Genomic DNA, 18,201 nt, shown 5'->3' on the forward strand with positions numbered 1-18,201 from the left:
ATATTTTTAGTTTTTTGTAGTGTCAATTATCTGTAAAACTCTCCAGTTTGGAACACATCCTCCCCTCTAGCTGCCGGATAGGTGACCCTGGACTATGTAACAAAATCTCTGTGTGATAAAAGTCTTCTCAAACCAGGCCTGTGACCTACTTAACAGGTCAAATCTCTTTACGAAGAACTACAAAATAACGCTCCAGTTCTTTGGTTGGTCGAAGATTTGTTTGTATGCGATACAGCTTGAAATAAAAATACTTGTAAACTGGGGATAGGGCAAGTTTTTAAATTTTTTTTTTTTTTTTTTTGGCAAATGTTTCGCATATCCTTACTATTCCGGCTCCTAAATTCCAAGCAGATTAGCCTAGTGACTCCAGTAGACGTCCCTCCTCTTGCCCCTCTCTTCACTCCCCCAAAACCCCATCCGTCCATCAGAACCGCATTCTTACACTCCCCAGGAGGGGAGACAACAGAAAAAGGGGAGCCGCCGAAAGGGGATGTGGGGTAGCAGGGATGCCGCAGCCTCCCACAGCAGGTCGACCCTTTGCTTGGAGCTGGTGGGAGGGGGGGGGGGGAGAGAGGGGCGGCGCACGGGCAGAAGTGGGCGTGACTGAGGCCTCCCGTGACGACATTGGGAGGGGTTCCCGAGTGACGCCACGCAGCTCCCCGCCGGTGACGTCACGCCGGTGACGCCACGGTCGGCGCTCTCACCTCCTCCCCCGCCCCACTCCGGACTCCCTTCCTTTTCACATTCCCTTCCCTTTGCCATCTGGGCTTCCCTCTCCCGCCTTTAAGGACGCGCGCGCGCGGGCGCGCGCTCCAACACACTCACTCATACATACACACACACACACACACACACATATACATACATACACATACACGAGTCACACACATTCGCTCCCCCTCAGGCCACGCCCCCGCCCTCCTCCCCCTCCTTCACCGTTACCCCTCCTCCTCCCCGCCCAGCCGCGGTCGCTCGGGCTCCAGCTCTTGGTTACAAGATGGCGGCGCTGAGCGGCGGCGGCGGCGGCGGCGGCGGCGGCGGCGCGGAGCAGGGCCCCGCTCTGTTCAACGGGGACATGGATCCTGAGACTGGCGCCGGCTCGGCATCCTCCGCTGAGCCGGCCATCCCCGAGGAGGTGAGTAAAAGAGACCTGCCGAGCTGCCGGGCGGGCGGGTGCCGGCCTCCCCCCATTTCGACCGCAGATTTTTGGGGGAAGGGGCGCTAATGAAGGTGGCCCCTCATCTGCTCCCCCCCACCAGGGATGATGGGAGACCCCCCCCTTAGACGCGCACGCGCAGCCCTCCAACACGTAAACACCCGGGCCCCCCCTCTTTCCCCCCGGGGACAGCGCTCCTCTCGGCCCCGGTTCGGAAAAGGGGTATGTGGGGGGCAGCTGAAGTTGAGAAGGAGGAATAGAGCCCAGATTTGGCCCTAGAAGGTCACGACCCGTCGCGATCCCCGGACCTACGTTTTCCTTACCCTCCACCCGGGATGTGTTGGGTCGGGGATGTTGCGAAGGGGGAGGACCCCCCCCCCCCGCCCGCTCGAGTGGCCTGTGTCTGCTAGGGCATGTGGACGTGGGTGGGGGTGGTGAGGAGGAGGATGGGGGCCTTCTACAATCCAGGCTACCCTCTTCTCTCTTCTCCCCTGCCTCCTAGAGTGTTTGGAGATTGTTTCCCAGTCAACGAAGACCGGGTTTTCCGAAGGATCCTTCTGCCCTCCCATGTCAGACCCCCGCCTCTTATTTTTGTAAACACCCTGTCACTGATATCCTTACTCCACTCTCCTCCTCCTCCCCCAGGGTCGTGACCTGTCCCCCCCTTCACCTCCCTTCGGTTGTGCTCCGATGGCCACTCTGGGCTTTTTCTTTTGCCAAATCCCCACTGAGGCTTCATACTTCGTTCTTTGCCTCTCTCCCATTCTAGGCTACCTCCTTTATTTTCTCAAATTTCTTTGGACAGCTCTGACTATTGTCTCTAAAGTTATTGAGGTCCCACAAAGTTTCCGTAGTACTATCCCTCTATATCCCCATGTTGAACGATTTTCCACAATTGAATCCTATTATTTCACATCTCCCCATCCCATCCTTAATATTTCTTTCTAATGTTTTCATTTCAGTCTTCTCTCTCTTGAATTTCTCACTCTTGGCTTTTAAAATTAGAATTAATCTTGTCATATTCTCAAATTATAATTATTATTTTGTTGTAACATTATATATTATAAATAAGGTAATCCCTGATAGGTAACTTGTTTTACAATGCTTAATTGGCAGTAAGTTTAGGCTATTGATTTTGTTCCTCTCCTTACTTTAATAAGTTCTTGCCTTTCCTTCCTCAAAACTTCTTTTCAGGGCTGTATTTAATCTATTGCTTTACCTTGAAATTCATATGATCTATTTTCGTCATTATCTGATTGGTAACCTACCATTCTGTTTTCGAACTTTCCTATCTTGAAGTTGAAGTTGATATTGTTGTTGCCCAAAATATTACCATTCCTGTCCTATCATCCAGACTAAATCTCTCCTGGCAATAAATATTACACCTATTTTCAGTAACTACTTCTGTTGAGGTCCCCGTTTCTGTTCAACTTAATTTCTTGTGATATTCCTTTTAATTTCTTCTAATTTCTTTTCATCTATAAAACCCTTACCCATTCCTCATTTCAGCTTCTACTTTCATGTTTCACTTGTCCCACTTTTCATTCATTCTGTTTGGTTTCCTGCTTTTGCTCCTTGGTGAAGCTTCCTCTTATCTTCCTCACACCTCCACATTCCTTCTTATTTATAAACAGCTTTGTTCTGTTGACATGGAAATGTATTTTTAGGAGACATTGTTTTTAGTGGTTTAATACTAGGGGCTAGCAGTCTATTTTTTCCCTTAAGTTGGATGTCTTTGTCTGTTGGCACAGGTGCTTCCAGGTTAACATTCCTTGTGGTTGTATGATACCCTTACTTCAAAGTTATTAAGCTAGAAAGATAGATTATACAAATAAACAAAGACTTCTTATGAAATTAAGGAGCCCCAAACATTTGATCACAATATTGTTATTATCAGCAGTCTTTTTTAATTTTACTAATATCAGATCAATTAACTTGTCAGGGTGTTACCTTAATAGACTATCTGGTTTTAAGCCTAATTTTTATGATTGAGTTAATTCTCCAAATCCCTGAAAAAAAAATTTTTTTTTCTTTTTCTATTGTAGAATCACTCATGGAGAAGTAGTTTTTCATTGTTTTTGGACCTTGGGATTCAGTTGTTATGGATTGAAAATGATGTGGAATTTGTTCCCTTTATTATAAATGTTCTGAATACTATAACTTTTGAATATAAAATAGTTGTCAGCATTGAAAAAGGTAATTTCCCCTAAAGTAAATGTCTTTTCTGTCAAAATTAATATTAGTAAATAATGAAACCTGAAATGCACTGGGGTCCAGTTGAGAACCTAGCTAGCCTATTATTTTATGAATTGTAATCAGAACAGATTCAGCAAAGAAGAATGTTCCTTGTATGTAATGAAGTTTTTTTTTATATTGAGGAGAAATAAGGAATAAACAAATTTCACGTATTCTCTTTGTAAATATAATTTGACATTTTGAGTTTTGAACAAAAAGTAATTCAGATTTATAGACGGTATCCAAAGTATATCTTTTTTTAGAAGAACTACTGGACCAGTGTGCTTTGTTAGCTTATGTTAGCAATCCAGTTGGCTCTTGATATGAGATATTTACTTTTGAACCTTCCTACTGTTTAGTCCCAAAGTTAATTTCACCCCACCTGTCTTGGTATTGAGATTACCAGTTGTGTAATATCAGCATATACATGTTATTTTTATTGTTCTACTAAATCATCTTTCATCTTCAATAAACACTTATTAAAATAGTGCTTACTATGTGTTGGAGGATAAGAAGCCCAAAACAAAACAGACTCTACCCTAAAAAGCTTATGTCCTCTTGGGGGGGAATATGTAAATAGTAAAGTCTATAAAAAATACATTCAAGTAAATACAAACTAATTTCAGGGAGGTGGTGCACTGACTTCTGGGGAAAATCAGGAAAGACCTCTTGTAGGAAGTGGCAGTTGAGTTGAGCCTGACCACAATGAGGGTTTCTAAGACTTGGGGAGGGAGACAGGGGATGTTGTTTTCAGCAGCAGAAATATGATTTTTGGCTAGAACATAGAGTGTTCAAGAGGGAGTGATGTCAAATCAGTCTGGAAAAAAAGATTTCTTAGATCCAGCAGTGAAAGATTTTAAATGCCACACAGGTGAATTTGTGTTTTATCCTCACTGATGTGGAATCAAGTGAAGTTTTTAAATTGGCATGTGCAAAGTTGTCAGTGTTAGATGGTAGCTGTGTAAAAGATGGGAAAGCCAGTAAGGAGGTAGTTGCAGTGGTTTAGGTGTGAGGTGATTAGAGTTTGAATTAGAATGGGGATTGTAGGAAAGAAGAGTCATGCATAATTCCAAGATTGGAAATCTGGCCTATATGGGAGAATGGTAAATTTAGGGTATAAGGAATGAGTTCTGTGGTGGGCTTGTTGAGTTGAAGACACCAAAAGAGCAGATATACTTAGGCAGTGAAGTAACCTCAGTTAATAAATTCTTTGGGTATGAATTCTTTTTGTAGGGGAAGAGGCTTCTATTAAAACAAGTAAAGATAAATCATAAATAAAATGACTGAATGGCAGTGTTTCTTTTATGCCTTGTATTTATACAAGAAAAAAAATTACTTTTTGACCAGATATTTGCATAAAGCTTTTGAATTTTGTACCCCAAAACTCCCCTTTTTATGTTCTTTCGCCCCTATTCTATATTAATCACCTCACTGTTCTCTACCTCCCTTTTCTGTATCACAATATCAAAGGAACTAACATCAAACTTATTACATTTGTTGTCTTCAGAGTTTTCAGAATTCTTTTTTATGACCATTCCCTCTATTCACTGAGAACAGTAGTTCCCTAAAGATTCTCAGTGCTGGCTCTATATTTATTTATTTTTATTTTGGTGATGAGTGCATATCAAAACATGAACATCTGAAGAGAACTTGTAAAGAAAGAATGGCCCCCGAAATAAACATTCTCCTTGTTTGGCCTCAAAGGGAACCTACCTCTTTAAGATCTCAGGGGAAGAGAGAGCTGTTTTGGAGAGATGTGATTCTGTTTCCCTTTCCTAAAACCAGAAGATGATAGCTAGATGCTTTTTTTTGCTTGACATCTATTGTTAGGATTTTCTGGATGTGGGAGGAACTTAGCCTTTTCTCTGTCTTGGAATGTAACTTATTACTTGAGTGCTAATTGAATCCTTTTCTACCATCCCTAAACTTAATTAACTCTTCCTTCCTTGTCCTAAGTCTTTCAGATTTGAATTTTTGTCTTCTGAAACATTTAATGATGTTTAAGGTGACATTTAATGTTTTCATGTTCTATAAATTGTGATATTAGTAAAAATATAACATTTTATATAAATTGTTTTTTCCTAGCCTGTGGTAGAGTGGTTGTTGTTTTTGTTATTATGTATTATTGTTTGAGAAGTGAATTTCTATATTTTTGGTGTGAATGGACTCCTCTGTTAGCCTAATATGTATTTAAAGACCTTATGTTGTCTTACCTTTGAGAAAAGTGATGACATAAAGTGAATTGTTTGCTTATAACTTCTTTGATAGGATTATTATCATATAAATGCTGTCTATCTGAATGTCAATAGTTTTAAATGAATTATTTCAGCCTCTCTCCCTGTCTTGCCTACCATTGGTTTGTTTTGTTCTGTTAGAATCTGTTAGGGGGAAACCAGTTCAAAATAGAGTAACCTGTTTTAGGAGTCTTAAATAAATCCCTGTAGACTAAGATTAAGTAGTTATTTGCATAGTAATAATGTTTTAGATAGCTTAATATTAGTATAGACACTAAAATTAGTCTCCTTTAAATTTTTGGTGGCTGGATTAATTTTTCTGGTAGGTAGCTTTATTTCCAAGGTCTTTTGTTTTGTTTTGCTACCAACCTAATTTACTATCATACTTAATTAGCTTGGTCGCCAAAAGAAGCTCCTAGTACAGTCTCCACCCTGAAATTAAACAATTATTTTTCTCCCCCTACCCTCTGAGATTATTTTTGGTCACCACCTCCTATTCTAAAATTTATCATTATTATTATTATTATTATTATAATTCCTCCCCCACATCAAGATTATGCCTACAGAGTGAAATTGATGCTTAGTCGGTTTCACATTCCATCTTGGTAGGCCCTGGGGATGCCCTCTATGCATAGTGTGTAAACTACTTTGAACATAATTAGCTGTGTATATATTCTGGAAGCCTTACAAAAGTAGAGGTGAAACTGACCAAACTTGCATCAGTTTCATTCTTGTAATGTTCTGTCAAATCCTTACAGTACTTTGAGGAAAGATATTATTTTAGAAAAAGTTATTGGTCTAGAAAAAGCCTCCTTGGTATAACAATTCATCAGAGATATTTTAAGTATTTGTGTTAGGGAAAACAAGAAAGAAGTATGGAAACATGGATATATCCCACATATAACTGAAATTCCTATATTTGATAATTCTTTCTTTGATTTCCCAGAAGTATGTCTTTTTGAAAGTTTTTTTTTAATTTCCATAATAAGTTGTCTTACTATCTATCTTTTTATGTCACTCCACAAAGTTGTCTTTTAAAAATAGTTTAATGGTGTAAACATACTTGTTTTAAAGGAAACATTTTAATGGAGTTTTTAAAATCAGTTTTAAAGTAGTTAACTTTAAAATAAGGGTAGTAGTTATTGTTTTGAGTTTAAAAATTTATAAAATAGGCTTTCTCCTTATATCCTAAGTAAGCATAAATTCCTTTGGCAAATACTCATAATCTAAGCATTTATTCTTCTTTGAATGTAATTTAGTATATTTCACTAGAAATGTTTTAATGTTATTAAAACTTATATTTTCTATACTTCCAGATAATGAATTTTAACACTTGAATTCTGTGCTTTTAAAATCTATTGCATTTTGAAACCAATAGAGAAATCTGTTAGGTCCAGCTTGAAAAACTAAGTACAGTGGTTAAAATGTCTTGGATAAGTGAGCATAATAAGAGTTTTTTGAGAATTTGTTTATAGTCACTCATTATGAAAGCATCTTATAATCTTTTTTTTGGCTATTTAGTGGGTACTATTTATGGATGTATTGACAGTTAAAGGATAATATTTTTAAGTTCAGTTTGTTAATGATTCCACAAACATCTTTCAGTTCAATAAATATTTATTAAACATCTATTTACTAAATGCTAACCACTGTTTTAATCATTGAGGGCATAATAAGAAAAAGAGATGGTTCCTGCCCTTCCTAATGAGAGAAAAGAGCACATAAATAGAAGCTGAAAGGAGAGGGGGGAATTGTTGTGAGAAGGGAAAGGGAAAATGTTATTCTATGTAGTGAAAACTAAGCAGAACTGCTGATGGAGAAAGGAATAACTAGGAAAGTTGTGAGCTTTCTTTAGAGAAAGGTTTTGGGAGGAGTTTTGTACAACATCATCCAGCTTTCCTATCCAAAGGGAGATGTAAATGAGAAAAGTGTAGAGTATCCAAACCTAATTCATTGTTCATGATGGCAAGATTTCAAATCAATTTATTCTAGGCTGGGTGAGGGCAAAACACTTATTTTTATTTCCATATTGCTATGTAACTTAAATTTTGTTAACTTTAACTTTGAATGGGGAAGAGAGCTGATCAGTAAGCATTTAACTACCTACTATGTGCCAGGCACAGTGTTAATCATTGGGACTGTTTGTCCCAATACTGGAAGAGTACTGTGACATCAAAGAGATGATGCCCTGACATGCAAATGAATTGGATTGAATTGAGTGAGGGTCACCTGCTTCCCTTTCCCCTCTAAAGCCACCCAGTGGCTAGATATAGATCAGGACGAATGGAGAGGGCCTTTGATGCAATAAGAGATCTTGGCCTTTTTAATAAGTCTTCAACAGTTTGAGGCAGCACCCATTCAGTGAATTACACAAAGTAACAATGAAGGCAAAAAATCTGTTCTTTTACCTAGTCCAAAAAAAAAAAACCCAAACAACCCCCCCCCAAAAAAAAAAAGTAAGACGGTCTTTTCTTTCAAGCAGCTTATAGTCTAAGGGGGGAGACAATACACAGACAATTGTGGACAAACAAACTATATATGGTCTAAGTTGTAAAAGTAGGAAAGCATTCAGGAAAGTTGTAGACGATAGACTATTAGTTGAAACTTGATAGAAGCCAGAGAAAGGAAGGAATATTCTAGTCATAGGGAACAACCAGTGAAAATAGCTAGTCTGGAGTTGGAGTGTCCTGGAAATGTCAGCAAGGAAGCCAATGTCACTGGATCATAGAATATTTGGGAGTAAGTAAGATTTAAGAAAATTGGAAAGTAGGACCAGGTTGTGAAAGGTTTGGAATGCCAGAGGATTTTGTATTTAGTTATGGTCCTGGAAGTGATAGAAAGTCAATGTAGTGTGTGTGTGTGTGTGTGTGTGTGTGTGTGTGTGTGTGTGTGTGTGTGTAAGAGAAAGAGAGAGAGAGAGAAGGAGGAGGAGGGAGGGAGATGTGTGACGCAGATAGATGATCACATGGTCAGATCTCTGCTTTAGGAACATTAACTTGACATATGAGTGAAAGATTGGTTGGAGTAGAGAAGGACCAACCCAGTAACTTGTGGCAGTACTCTACTTGTGAGGTGAGCAGGGTCTGCACAAGGGTGATGACAGTGTCGAAAGAGAGAAGGAGACATATTTGAGAGATGCTGTAAGAGTATATATGCATTAGATATTAGAGTTGAGAAGCAGTAAAAGGCAAGAATAAGAATTACATTGAGAGCCTGGGTAACTAGGAGAACAGTAATGTGGAAGTTAAGAAAAAGAGAGCTCAAAAAGGTTCAGGATTTTGAGGTAAAGTTAATGAGTTTAGATTATGGTATACCCAGTTTGAGAATCTGGAAAATTGGGGAACATGTTAGAGCTGTAAAAGTAGATATGAGAATCAATAGCATAAATTCTCTTTGTAATGGCAAGGAATTAGAAATTGAGTGTTTGCCACTCAGTTGGGAGAATGGCTGAATAAGTTATAAGTATATGAATGTGATGGAATATTATTATTCTATAAGAAATGATGAGCAGGCTGATTTCAGAAAAGCCTAGAAGGACTTAAATGAATTTAGGCTGAGTGAATTGAGCAGAACAAGGAGGATATGGTACACAGTAACTAACCACAAGGTTACTTTAGTAAAGTAATCACAAAATTGTGTGATGATTAGCTGTGATGGACTTGGCTCTTTTCCACAGTGAGGTGATTTAAGATGATTCCAATAGACTTGGGATGGAAAATGCCTATCACATCCAGAGAGAAAACTATGGAAACTGAGTATGGATAGAAGTATAATATTTTCACCTTTTTTGTTGTTGTATGTTTGTTTCTTGTGATTTTTTTCCTTTTTGGTCTGATTTTTTTTTTTTTTTGCACAACATGACAAATATGGAAATGTGTGTATGATTATACATATTTAATCTATATCAGATTGCTTGCTGTCTTGGGGAGGAGAGAAGTTAGGAAGGGAAGGAGAGAAAAATTTGGAATACAAAGACTTACAAAAATGAATGTTGAAAATTACTTTTACATGTATTTGGAAAAATAAAATACTATTGGGGGAGAAGAGTATTAATAACATAGAGATGATAATTGAAACTATAGAAACTGATGAAGTTTCTGGTAGAAGAGGTAGAAGAGAAGAGGGCTGAAAATAGATCCCTAAGAAATACCCATGTTTAATGGACATGACTGAGATGAGATCTAGTAAAAAAGATTGAAGACTGGTCAGACAGGTGGAAGAATCAGGATAGAGAGATGTCTTAGAAACCTAGAGAGAAAAAAGTAATTGACAGTGTTAAAGACTGCAGAGCATTCAGGAAGGAAGAGGATTGAAAAAAAAGGCCATTAGATTGGGCAATTAACAGATCATTAGTAACAGGAAAGATCAGTTTGGTTAAATGATGAAATTGGAAACCAGACTGTATGTAGAAAGTTAAAAAGAGTGAGAAGAAAGGAAGTGGAGGCACCAATTATAGATGTCTTTCTCAAGGATTTTAGCCACAAATGAGAAAAAAGACATGAAGTGATGACTAGTGGAGATAAGTCAAGTGAGAGTTTTTTAAAGGATAGGGGAGCTGTTTTAGGCACAGTGAAGATAATTGTTCTCATTCACCGTGATTTCCTCAACTTCCCCTAGACTCCATAAACCTAGACTACACATAAATAACATATCTTTGTCTATAGTGAATGCATAGTAATCCAACCATGATCGGACTAGGTACTAGAATAGAGTCGTGTGGACATCTTATTAAAGCATAGAGAAACACCGAGGGAAAGAGCATCATCACTAAGGGCAAAGGAGGAGAAAGTATTTAGAAAGAAGGGGCAGTAGGCAATGCATAAACTATTGAGAGCTACAAAAGAAAGAGTGCTAACTTAAAATCATTTAATCCAGCTTTTAAGAGATCCCAGGTAACATTGGAAAGAATTATTTTAAACTTCTTAGATTTAGAATTCAACTTTCAAGGAGATAATGAAGTAAAAGTCATGAATAAAGTCAACTTTGTTGGTTTTGAAAGGAAGAAATTAAAGGATGATAGTTTGAGGATGACAACCATAAATGAAGTGTTGGGTTTGTTTTTGTTTTTGTTTTTTGTTTTAAGATAGATATTACAATGTTTATAATCTGGATACTTGAAGGTGACAGGATTCATACCATAAAGAGATGAGTGAAGGATCAAGGGAAGGGCATGAGTAGAGAACTTGCCTTTGACAAGGAGAAAGATCATCCCTTCAATTAATCAAAGCAGATATGAGCAAAAGAAAAGATGGGTTTGTAAGTGTGGAGTTAGAATTAAGAACAATTCAGGATGGATTCTCTTGTTAAGTGAAAACCAACTCCTCTGGTGAGAAGAAGTATAGAAGATGCATGTATTAGAAACCAAATTAATTATGCTCCTGATGCACTTGAAAAGCTTCAATGACTCTCCTTTGCCTCTAGGATCAAATCTGAATTAATTCTGACATTTTAAAACCTTCTGTGGTCTTGCTTCCAGCCTGTTTTCCAGGCCAATTACCCAATAGTCACCCTCATACATTACACACTCTAGTCAAACTGACCCAGTGGCTATTCCCATATATGGCATCCATCTTCTTTCTCCATATCTTTACACAGGTTGACCACGAAGTCTTTCCCTCCTCATTTCTTCCTCTTAAAAGCTCTCTCTGATTCCTCCCAGTTGTTAGTGCCTCCTCACTTGAATCACTTCATTGTTTTGTGCAATATCCTACATTTATTTCTAAGTGATTGTGTTGTATCCCCTTAGTAAGAATGTAAGGCAGAAACTGTTGCATTTTTGTATTTGTATCCCTAGCATGAATCACAATGCTGAGCGCGTGCTTAATAAATACTTATTGGCGATCTGCTTTAGAGTTAATTATTTATATTCCAGATGATACATAAATCTATTTGCTCTTGAACTTACCTTTTGTTGGGATGTAAAAACAACTAAATCTTGGAATCACAGTGTAACTCAAGATTTAATAGCAAAGAGGCAGCTAGGTGGTGTGGTGGATAAAGTGCCAGACCTGAGTTCAAATTTGGCCTCAGACACTTAATACTTCCTAGCTGTGTGATCCTGGGCAAGTTTCCCTTAACCCCAATTGGCTCAGCAAAAATAAATAAATAAATAAATAATTTAATAGCGAAATTTCAGTGTTGAAACACTGAATGCTTTTCTCTGATATCTCATAATCACTTTTTCTCCCATGTTACATTCATCAGGAAACCAGACTATTGTGGCATGTTATAACCTTAAGTTTTTGAGAATAAAATTTTTAGCAATTCAGAAAACAAGCATTTATTTGTTTCTTTATGTGAAACACTATGCTAGATGCTGAGTGAGATAAAAAATTTAAGTCAGATATGGACTCACTTATGAAACATATAGAGAAATATGGCACATAGATATTCAGAATAATTTGTGAATATTGTGAATTAGAAAATTGCACGTGTGGATCCTAATTTAAGAATCTTGTTCTGTTTTATACTTGACAAATTCAATTTTTTAATACTTGAAACAACAGGAATCTTACTACCTCCTGACACAGCATAATTAATATTAAATGTTAGCTTTGTGAGTTCCCTCCTTGTAATTTTCATGATCTTGGTCAACATGGGAAATTTTTTTCCCCTTTTGTTTGTACAATCTCTTTAGCTATTTAAAGATATTTATCAGATAGTATTCCCTCGATTTTCTCTTCTCCAGGAAATAAACTACCTAGTTTTTAAAATAATACATCAGATGATTCTGGTTTCCAGCCCATCACTATTTCAGTTTTTGGTGTCTGAATGTGCTGTCATTTGTCAGTGTCCCTTTTAAAATATGATGTCCACAATTGCTGGTTGTCATCTCATCAGCTCAGGAAATTGTAGGACTGTTATTTGACAAAAGCTTGGCACTATCTTTGTATTATTGTAGTCTAAGATTATATTCATTTTTTTAGCTGATTACTAAAATTTTCTAGTTTGTATTAGTTGAATTTATTTTAATTGCATAAATATTTATTAGACAGCTACAACATGAAAAGTACTGTGCCAGGCTCTGGAGATAGTACAGAAACAAGAGTTCCTGCCCCCAAGGAACTTGCACTTCACTGGTTAGTGCTTATATCTTAGCACATCTGTAAATATAAAATATATGTCAAATAAATACAAAGTAACCAAGGAGGGAGAAAAGAAACCATTGGAGAGGTTCAGGAAGGGGCTCCTGTATGAAGTGAACCCTCATCAGAACTTCAAAGGAAGCTAAGAGATTTTTAGAAGTTGTAGTGAGGAGGGAAGGGACTACATTCCAGACATCTCAAGTTAGGAAATTTAGTGTGATTCTAAATTTATCTCTTTGAAAATATTAGAGAAGGTAGATTCATGGAATGTATAGGGAGTAACAAGTAAGCCTGTTTATCTGAACCCTCATATGTGAGTGGCAGTGATCAGGCTGGAAAGATAAGTTGGGTCCAGGTTACGGAGCCTTTTCAATTCCAGGTTGAGTAGTTTTTGCTTTATCCTAGAGTTACTAGATTAATACTAAAGTTTCTTGAACAGAAAAATGATATGCTAATACTTAATTGGGCTTTGGCACCTGTGTAGAGGATGGATTGGAGAAGAGAGAGAGATTCTAGTAGGGAGACTTAACTTTCTAATAGAAAAGTTGACGGGACCATAGATTGTGCTATTGCATAATATGAGTGGAAGAAGACCTTCAAGGCTGTTTACTTTAATCTGTTCCTAGAAATGATTCCCTGAACTAATTTGGAGCAAAGTCAAAATGGTGGAATAAAGGCCAGGACTTATCTGAGTTCTCCCAAATTCCCCTCTACACAATGTTAAAATGCCTCAGAATGGTATGAAACAATTTTGTAGTCCAAGATCATTTAGAAAGCTGATAGGAAAGGTCTATCTCATTAGGGTGAAAATGGAGCAGAGTCCACAGTGGCTTCCAGAGCTCTCAGCCCACGGATAGTAAAGGGGTCAAGACAACTGGTCAAAAGGAGATAATTTTTCTGACAATAGGATCAACACGGTTGCATTGCCCATAAACAGTTCTGGGTCATAGTATCAGAATGTGGAGAATTACTAGCAGGAGCGGGGACTGCAGACATAGTGCTAGGATATAAAAGAGTACTTGTAAAAAGTCAGAGGCTAGAGCACAGGCCAGAAGAGCATTGACTATACCTCTCCTTAGGTTGTACTATCTTAGAAGAACTGAAAACTTATAAACTTCTGTTCATCTTCTCTCCCCCCCCTCCCAAAATAACTCTGAAAACAGCAGCCCAAAAAATCTGAATTCCTCCACCCTAGAAGCAGAGCCCAGCTTTAACATCAAGTTTAAAAGTTAGAAAGCTGGGAAAAGTTAGCAAATGAAAAAAGAACTGATGGAAAATTACTGTGAATGACAGGGAAGATCAAAACAGTCTCAAAAGGACCACATTCAAAGCCTCAAAGAAAAATGTGAATAAATCTCAGTGCTTCTTCCCCTTCCCCTGAAAAACCAGCAGTTCTTAAAAGAGTTCAGAAAGGATTTTAAAAGTCAAATAAGAGAAGTAGAGGAAAAAATGGGGAAAGAATGAGAGTAATGTAAAAAAAATAACAACAAACCCATGCAGAAAGAGTCAACAGTTTAGTAAAGGATACTGAAGAAAATAACACCTTAAAAAAGAGAATAGGCCAAATGATAAAAGAGGAACAAAAAATATACTGAAGAGAGAATTCCTTAGCAGAACAGAAATGGGAAAAGAGTCCCAAAAAGTCACTGAAGAAAAGAACTCTTTAAATAGTAGAATTTGCCAAATGGAAAAGAAAGTACAAATATTCCTTAAAAATTAGAATTGGGCAGGTGGAAGTTAATAACTACATGAGACATTGAGAAATAGAAGAAATATTTCATTGGAAAAACAGCTGACCTATGAAATAGATCAAGGAGAGAGAAAAAAAAACAAAACACTAGATGTCATTTTTTCAAAAAATTATCAAGGAAAACTGCCTTGATATCCTCAAACCAGAGGATATAATAGAAATTGAAAGAATCCACTGATCACTTCTTGAAAGACGTTCTAAAACAAAACCACCCAGTAATATTATAGACAAATTCTGGAGCTCTCAGGTAAGGAGAAAATACTGCAAACAACCAGAAAAAAAATTCAGATATGATGAAGTCATTGTCAGGATAGCATAAGACTTAGCAACTTTTATATCAAAGAATTGGAGGGCTTTAGAGTATGATATTCTGCAGGGCAAAGGAGCTAGAATTACAACTATTATTTACCCAACAAAACCAAGTACAATCTTTCGCTGGAGGGGAGATGGTGGAGGGAATGAAATAGAACACTTTCAAGCATTCCTGATAAAAAGATCAGAGCTAAGTAGAAAATTTGACATTCAAACAGAAGACTCAAGAGAAGAGTAAAAAGGTGTAAACAGGAAAGAGAAATCATAAGGGATTAAATAAAGCTAAACTGTTTACCTTTTCAAATCAACAGCTAATACTTGTTTCTCCTAAGAATTTTCTTTTTATTAAGGCAGTTAGTAGGAATGTCCTCGACAGAATTAATTATGATGGAATGATAACTCTCCCCCCCCCAAAAAAAAATTAAGAAGACAGAAGCACTGGGAGAAGAGAGGTAGAATGGGGCATATTATTACAGTATTGGGAAGATGGAAGGGATTGTGGGCAATGCTAGAACTTACTCTCATCAAAACTGGCTCAGAGGAAATAACATAGAAAAATTAGCTGATGCAAAATTTATCTTTAAGTGAAATAGTGAGGAAAGGAAATAATGAGGAAGGAAGGAGAGAGGAAGCACTGATAGATGGGATGGTGGATTGGGGGAAGCAGTAATCAATGAGAAGCAAAACACTTTTGAAGAAAGAGCAAAAGAAGAGAGAAGAATAAGTGGGGAAAAAAGGATGGAAGGAAATACAACAGTAATCATAACTGTGAGTGTGAATGGGTTGAACTCGTGCATAAAACAGAAGTGTATAGAGAATGAATTACATGATTTAGATATAAACAGTGATACCATAAGCAATTTAGGGGAGCTTAGAGTAGTTTACTGGTCAGATCTAAGGATGAGGGGAAAAATTATGACCCCAAAAAGAGATAAACAGCTTCCAAGGTAAATAATGGCTAATTTTCATTTTTTCAGTAACTTTTTTATGTTAAAGGCCTCGTTTATAAAATATATAGGGAACCAAGTCAAATTTATAAGAATACAGATCATTCCTCAATTGATAAGTGGTCAAAGGATATGGACAGACAGTTTTCAGTTGAAGAAATTAAATCTATTTGTAGTCATGGAAAAATGCTCTAAATCATTAGTGATGAAAGAAATACAGATTAAAAACAGCTCTGAGATACCATCTCATAATGTCAGATTGGCTAATATGACAGAAAATAACAAATGTTGGGGGAATATGGGAAAATTGAGATATTAATGCATTGTTGGCAGAGCCATGAACTGATCCAATGAACTGATCCAATCTTTCTGGAGAACAACTTGGAACTCTGCTCAAAGATATCCTTTGATCTAGCTATACAACTACAAAGTCTATTTCCCCAAAGAGATTTTATAAGGTAGGGGAGGGGAATGAACTATTTGTAGAAAAATATCTATAACAGCTCTTTTGGGGCTTGTAAAGAATTTGAAGTTGAGGGGATGCCTATCAGTTGGAGAATGACTTGTTATTTGTAGTGTATGGTTGTGATGGAATACTGTTGTGCTATAAGAGATGATAAAGGGGAAAAAATGTGCACAGGATCGCTTCAGAAAAACCTGGAAAGACTTCATGAACTGATGTAAAGTGAGGTGCATAGAACAAGAGAACACAGTAACAATGATACAGTATAATGATGTATGACTTGGCTATTCTCTGCAATGGACTCACAATGAAAAATGCTATCTATCTCGAGAAAAGGAACTAATGGAGGCTGAATGGAGATCAAAGAATACAGTTTTCCTGTGTATGTGTGTGTGTGTGTGTGTGTGTGTGTGTTTTTTGGGGGGGGACTCTTTTCTTTTACAACATGACTTAATAAGGAAATGTGTTTTGCATGATGGTACATGTATAACATCAAATTGCTTACTGTCTAAAGGAAAGTATAGGGATAAAAAGAATTTGAAACTCAAGAAAATTTTTTTTGATTCAACAAACATTTATTAAGTGATTCCTATAAATAGACTGATCTAGCAAAGTTTAGATAAGCCACACTCCTTTTTAGATTTTCTAGTCAAATATTTTTTTAAATGTTAAAAAATTGTTTTATTTACTAATTGGGAAAAATAAAAAAAATTTGAAAAATGTACTAAATTTTTTGGGGAAAAATTAATCCCCTTTGCAACATACCTATTTAGTGATCATTTAGCTTTTCTATAATGTCTTCATGTGAGGGAGAATCAACTATCTTTTGAAGGAGCCTATTGCACTTTTGAATATCTTTTAAATATCAGGAAATTTAAAAACAATGCAAAACATATCAAGTTTAAATTTGTGTCTTTGTAGCTCCTACTCATTCTGCCTTTTAGGGCCAGCAAGGTGGCTACTTCCTATTCTTCATGGCAGCCTTTTAAATACTGAAGATCACTATTATATTCCTTCTTAATTTTCCTCTTTTTTCTTTTGAATCACTTTTGATCAGTTCAGATTTTCTTCCCTAACCTAGCCATTTATGAAATGTAGAAAGGTCAGAAAAAATTGTCCTGATGATTTTCATTGTTTCAAGAGATATTTGTTGTTTATTTCCTGTGCATTAAGAGAAGGTCAGGAATCAAGAGTAGAGTCAGAACTGTATATATTCAGATGAAGGTTAAAGCTGGAATTGTGGAAGGATAGATAGATCAGGTATTGACAGAATGAAAATTCAGTAATGATTTCAAAAAATGGATACTGAATTGAAGAGATTAATTAATCTGTGGAGAAATGGACAGGTTATAGCAAATGCTGTTAGCTTTAGTCTAAACAGTCTATGATCTAGGGTTTCAAAACTAAACAAGGGTGGGTCCAGTGATCCTTGAAAGCCTAAATTACTGGTAGTGATAGAGATTTAAACAGTTGTGCAGTTCATATAGCTGGTATTGGTATTTCATGAACTAAATGATTTGAGATCTAGAAGTAAGGAAACTAAGCAGACATTGCAGAACTGGAGTCAAGATGGCTTCTCTCTTAATTTAGTAAATTCAGAGAGAGTTGCTTATATTTCTGCTGCTTAAAACTAGGGTTTTGTTGCAGAGTTTAGGGTGTGGCATAGCTTTATAAGTGAGAAATTAAGTTGGACCAGATTTTAGAGAAATTTGAAAGTAGAGTACTTGTCATACTATATACCACATAGCACTGTGCTGTGGCAGAATTTTCAGTATGGTGAAGTAGCTGTGAAAATATGTGACTATCTTAAGGTAGTTTATGATTAAGTACCAAATAAGTGGTATAGGGGAGAAATTAGTGAAAGCCGCAGTGTTCAGGCAAGGTTTTATGGAAGAAATGAGTTTTACTTAATCTGGGCCTTAAAGGTAGAAGAGGATTTGGATGGGATGGAGTAGACTTTGAAAACAGGGAAAAGAGTGTGATATGTTCAGTTTGGGTAGCAAAAAGTAGTTTCCTTTG

General features: G+C 37.0%; 1 protein-coding gene across 3 annotated transcripts in view; it reads left to right on the plus strand.

Moving 5' to 3' along the window:
* Positions 1-981: 981 nt before the first annotated feature.
* Positions 982-18,201, plus strand: part of BRAF (B-Raf proto-oncogene, serine/threonine kinase) — a 151,520-nt gene continuing 134,300 nt past the window's right edge. For all 3 annotated transcript variants that reach the window (XM_051963535.1, XM_051963533.1, XM_051963534.1), the window contains exon 1: positions 982-1,135. In XM_051963535.1, the coding sequence (XP_051819495.1) occupies positions 998-1,135 (138 nt within the window). In that variant the 5' untranslated portion in view covers positions 982-997. The remainder of the gene's footprint in view (positions 1,136-18,201) is intronic.

This window comes from Antechinus flavipes, chromosome 5, assembly GCF_016432865.1.
Source record: "Antechinus flavipes isolate AdamAnt ecotype Samford, QLD, Australia chromosome 5, AdamAnt_v2, whole genome shotgun sequence".
NCBI lineage: Eukaryota > Metazoa > Chordata > Mammalia > Dasyuromorphia > Dasyuridae > Antechinus > Antechinus flavipes.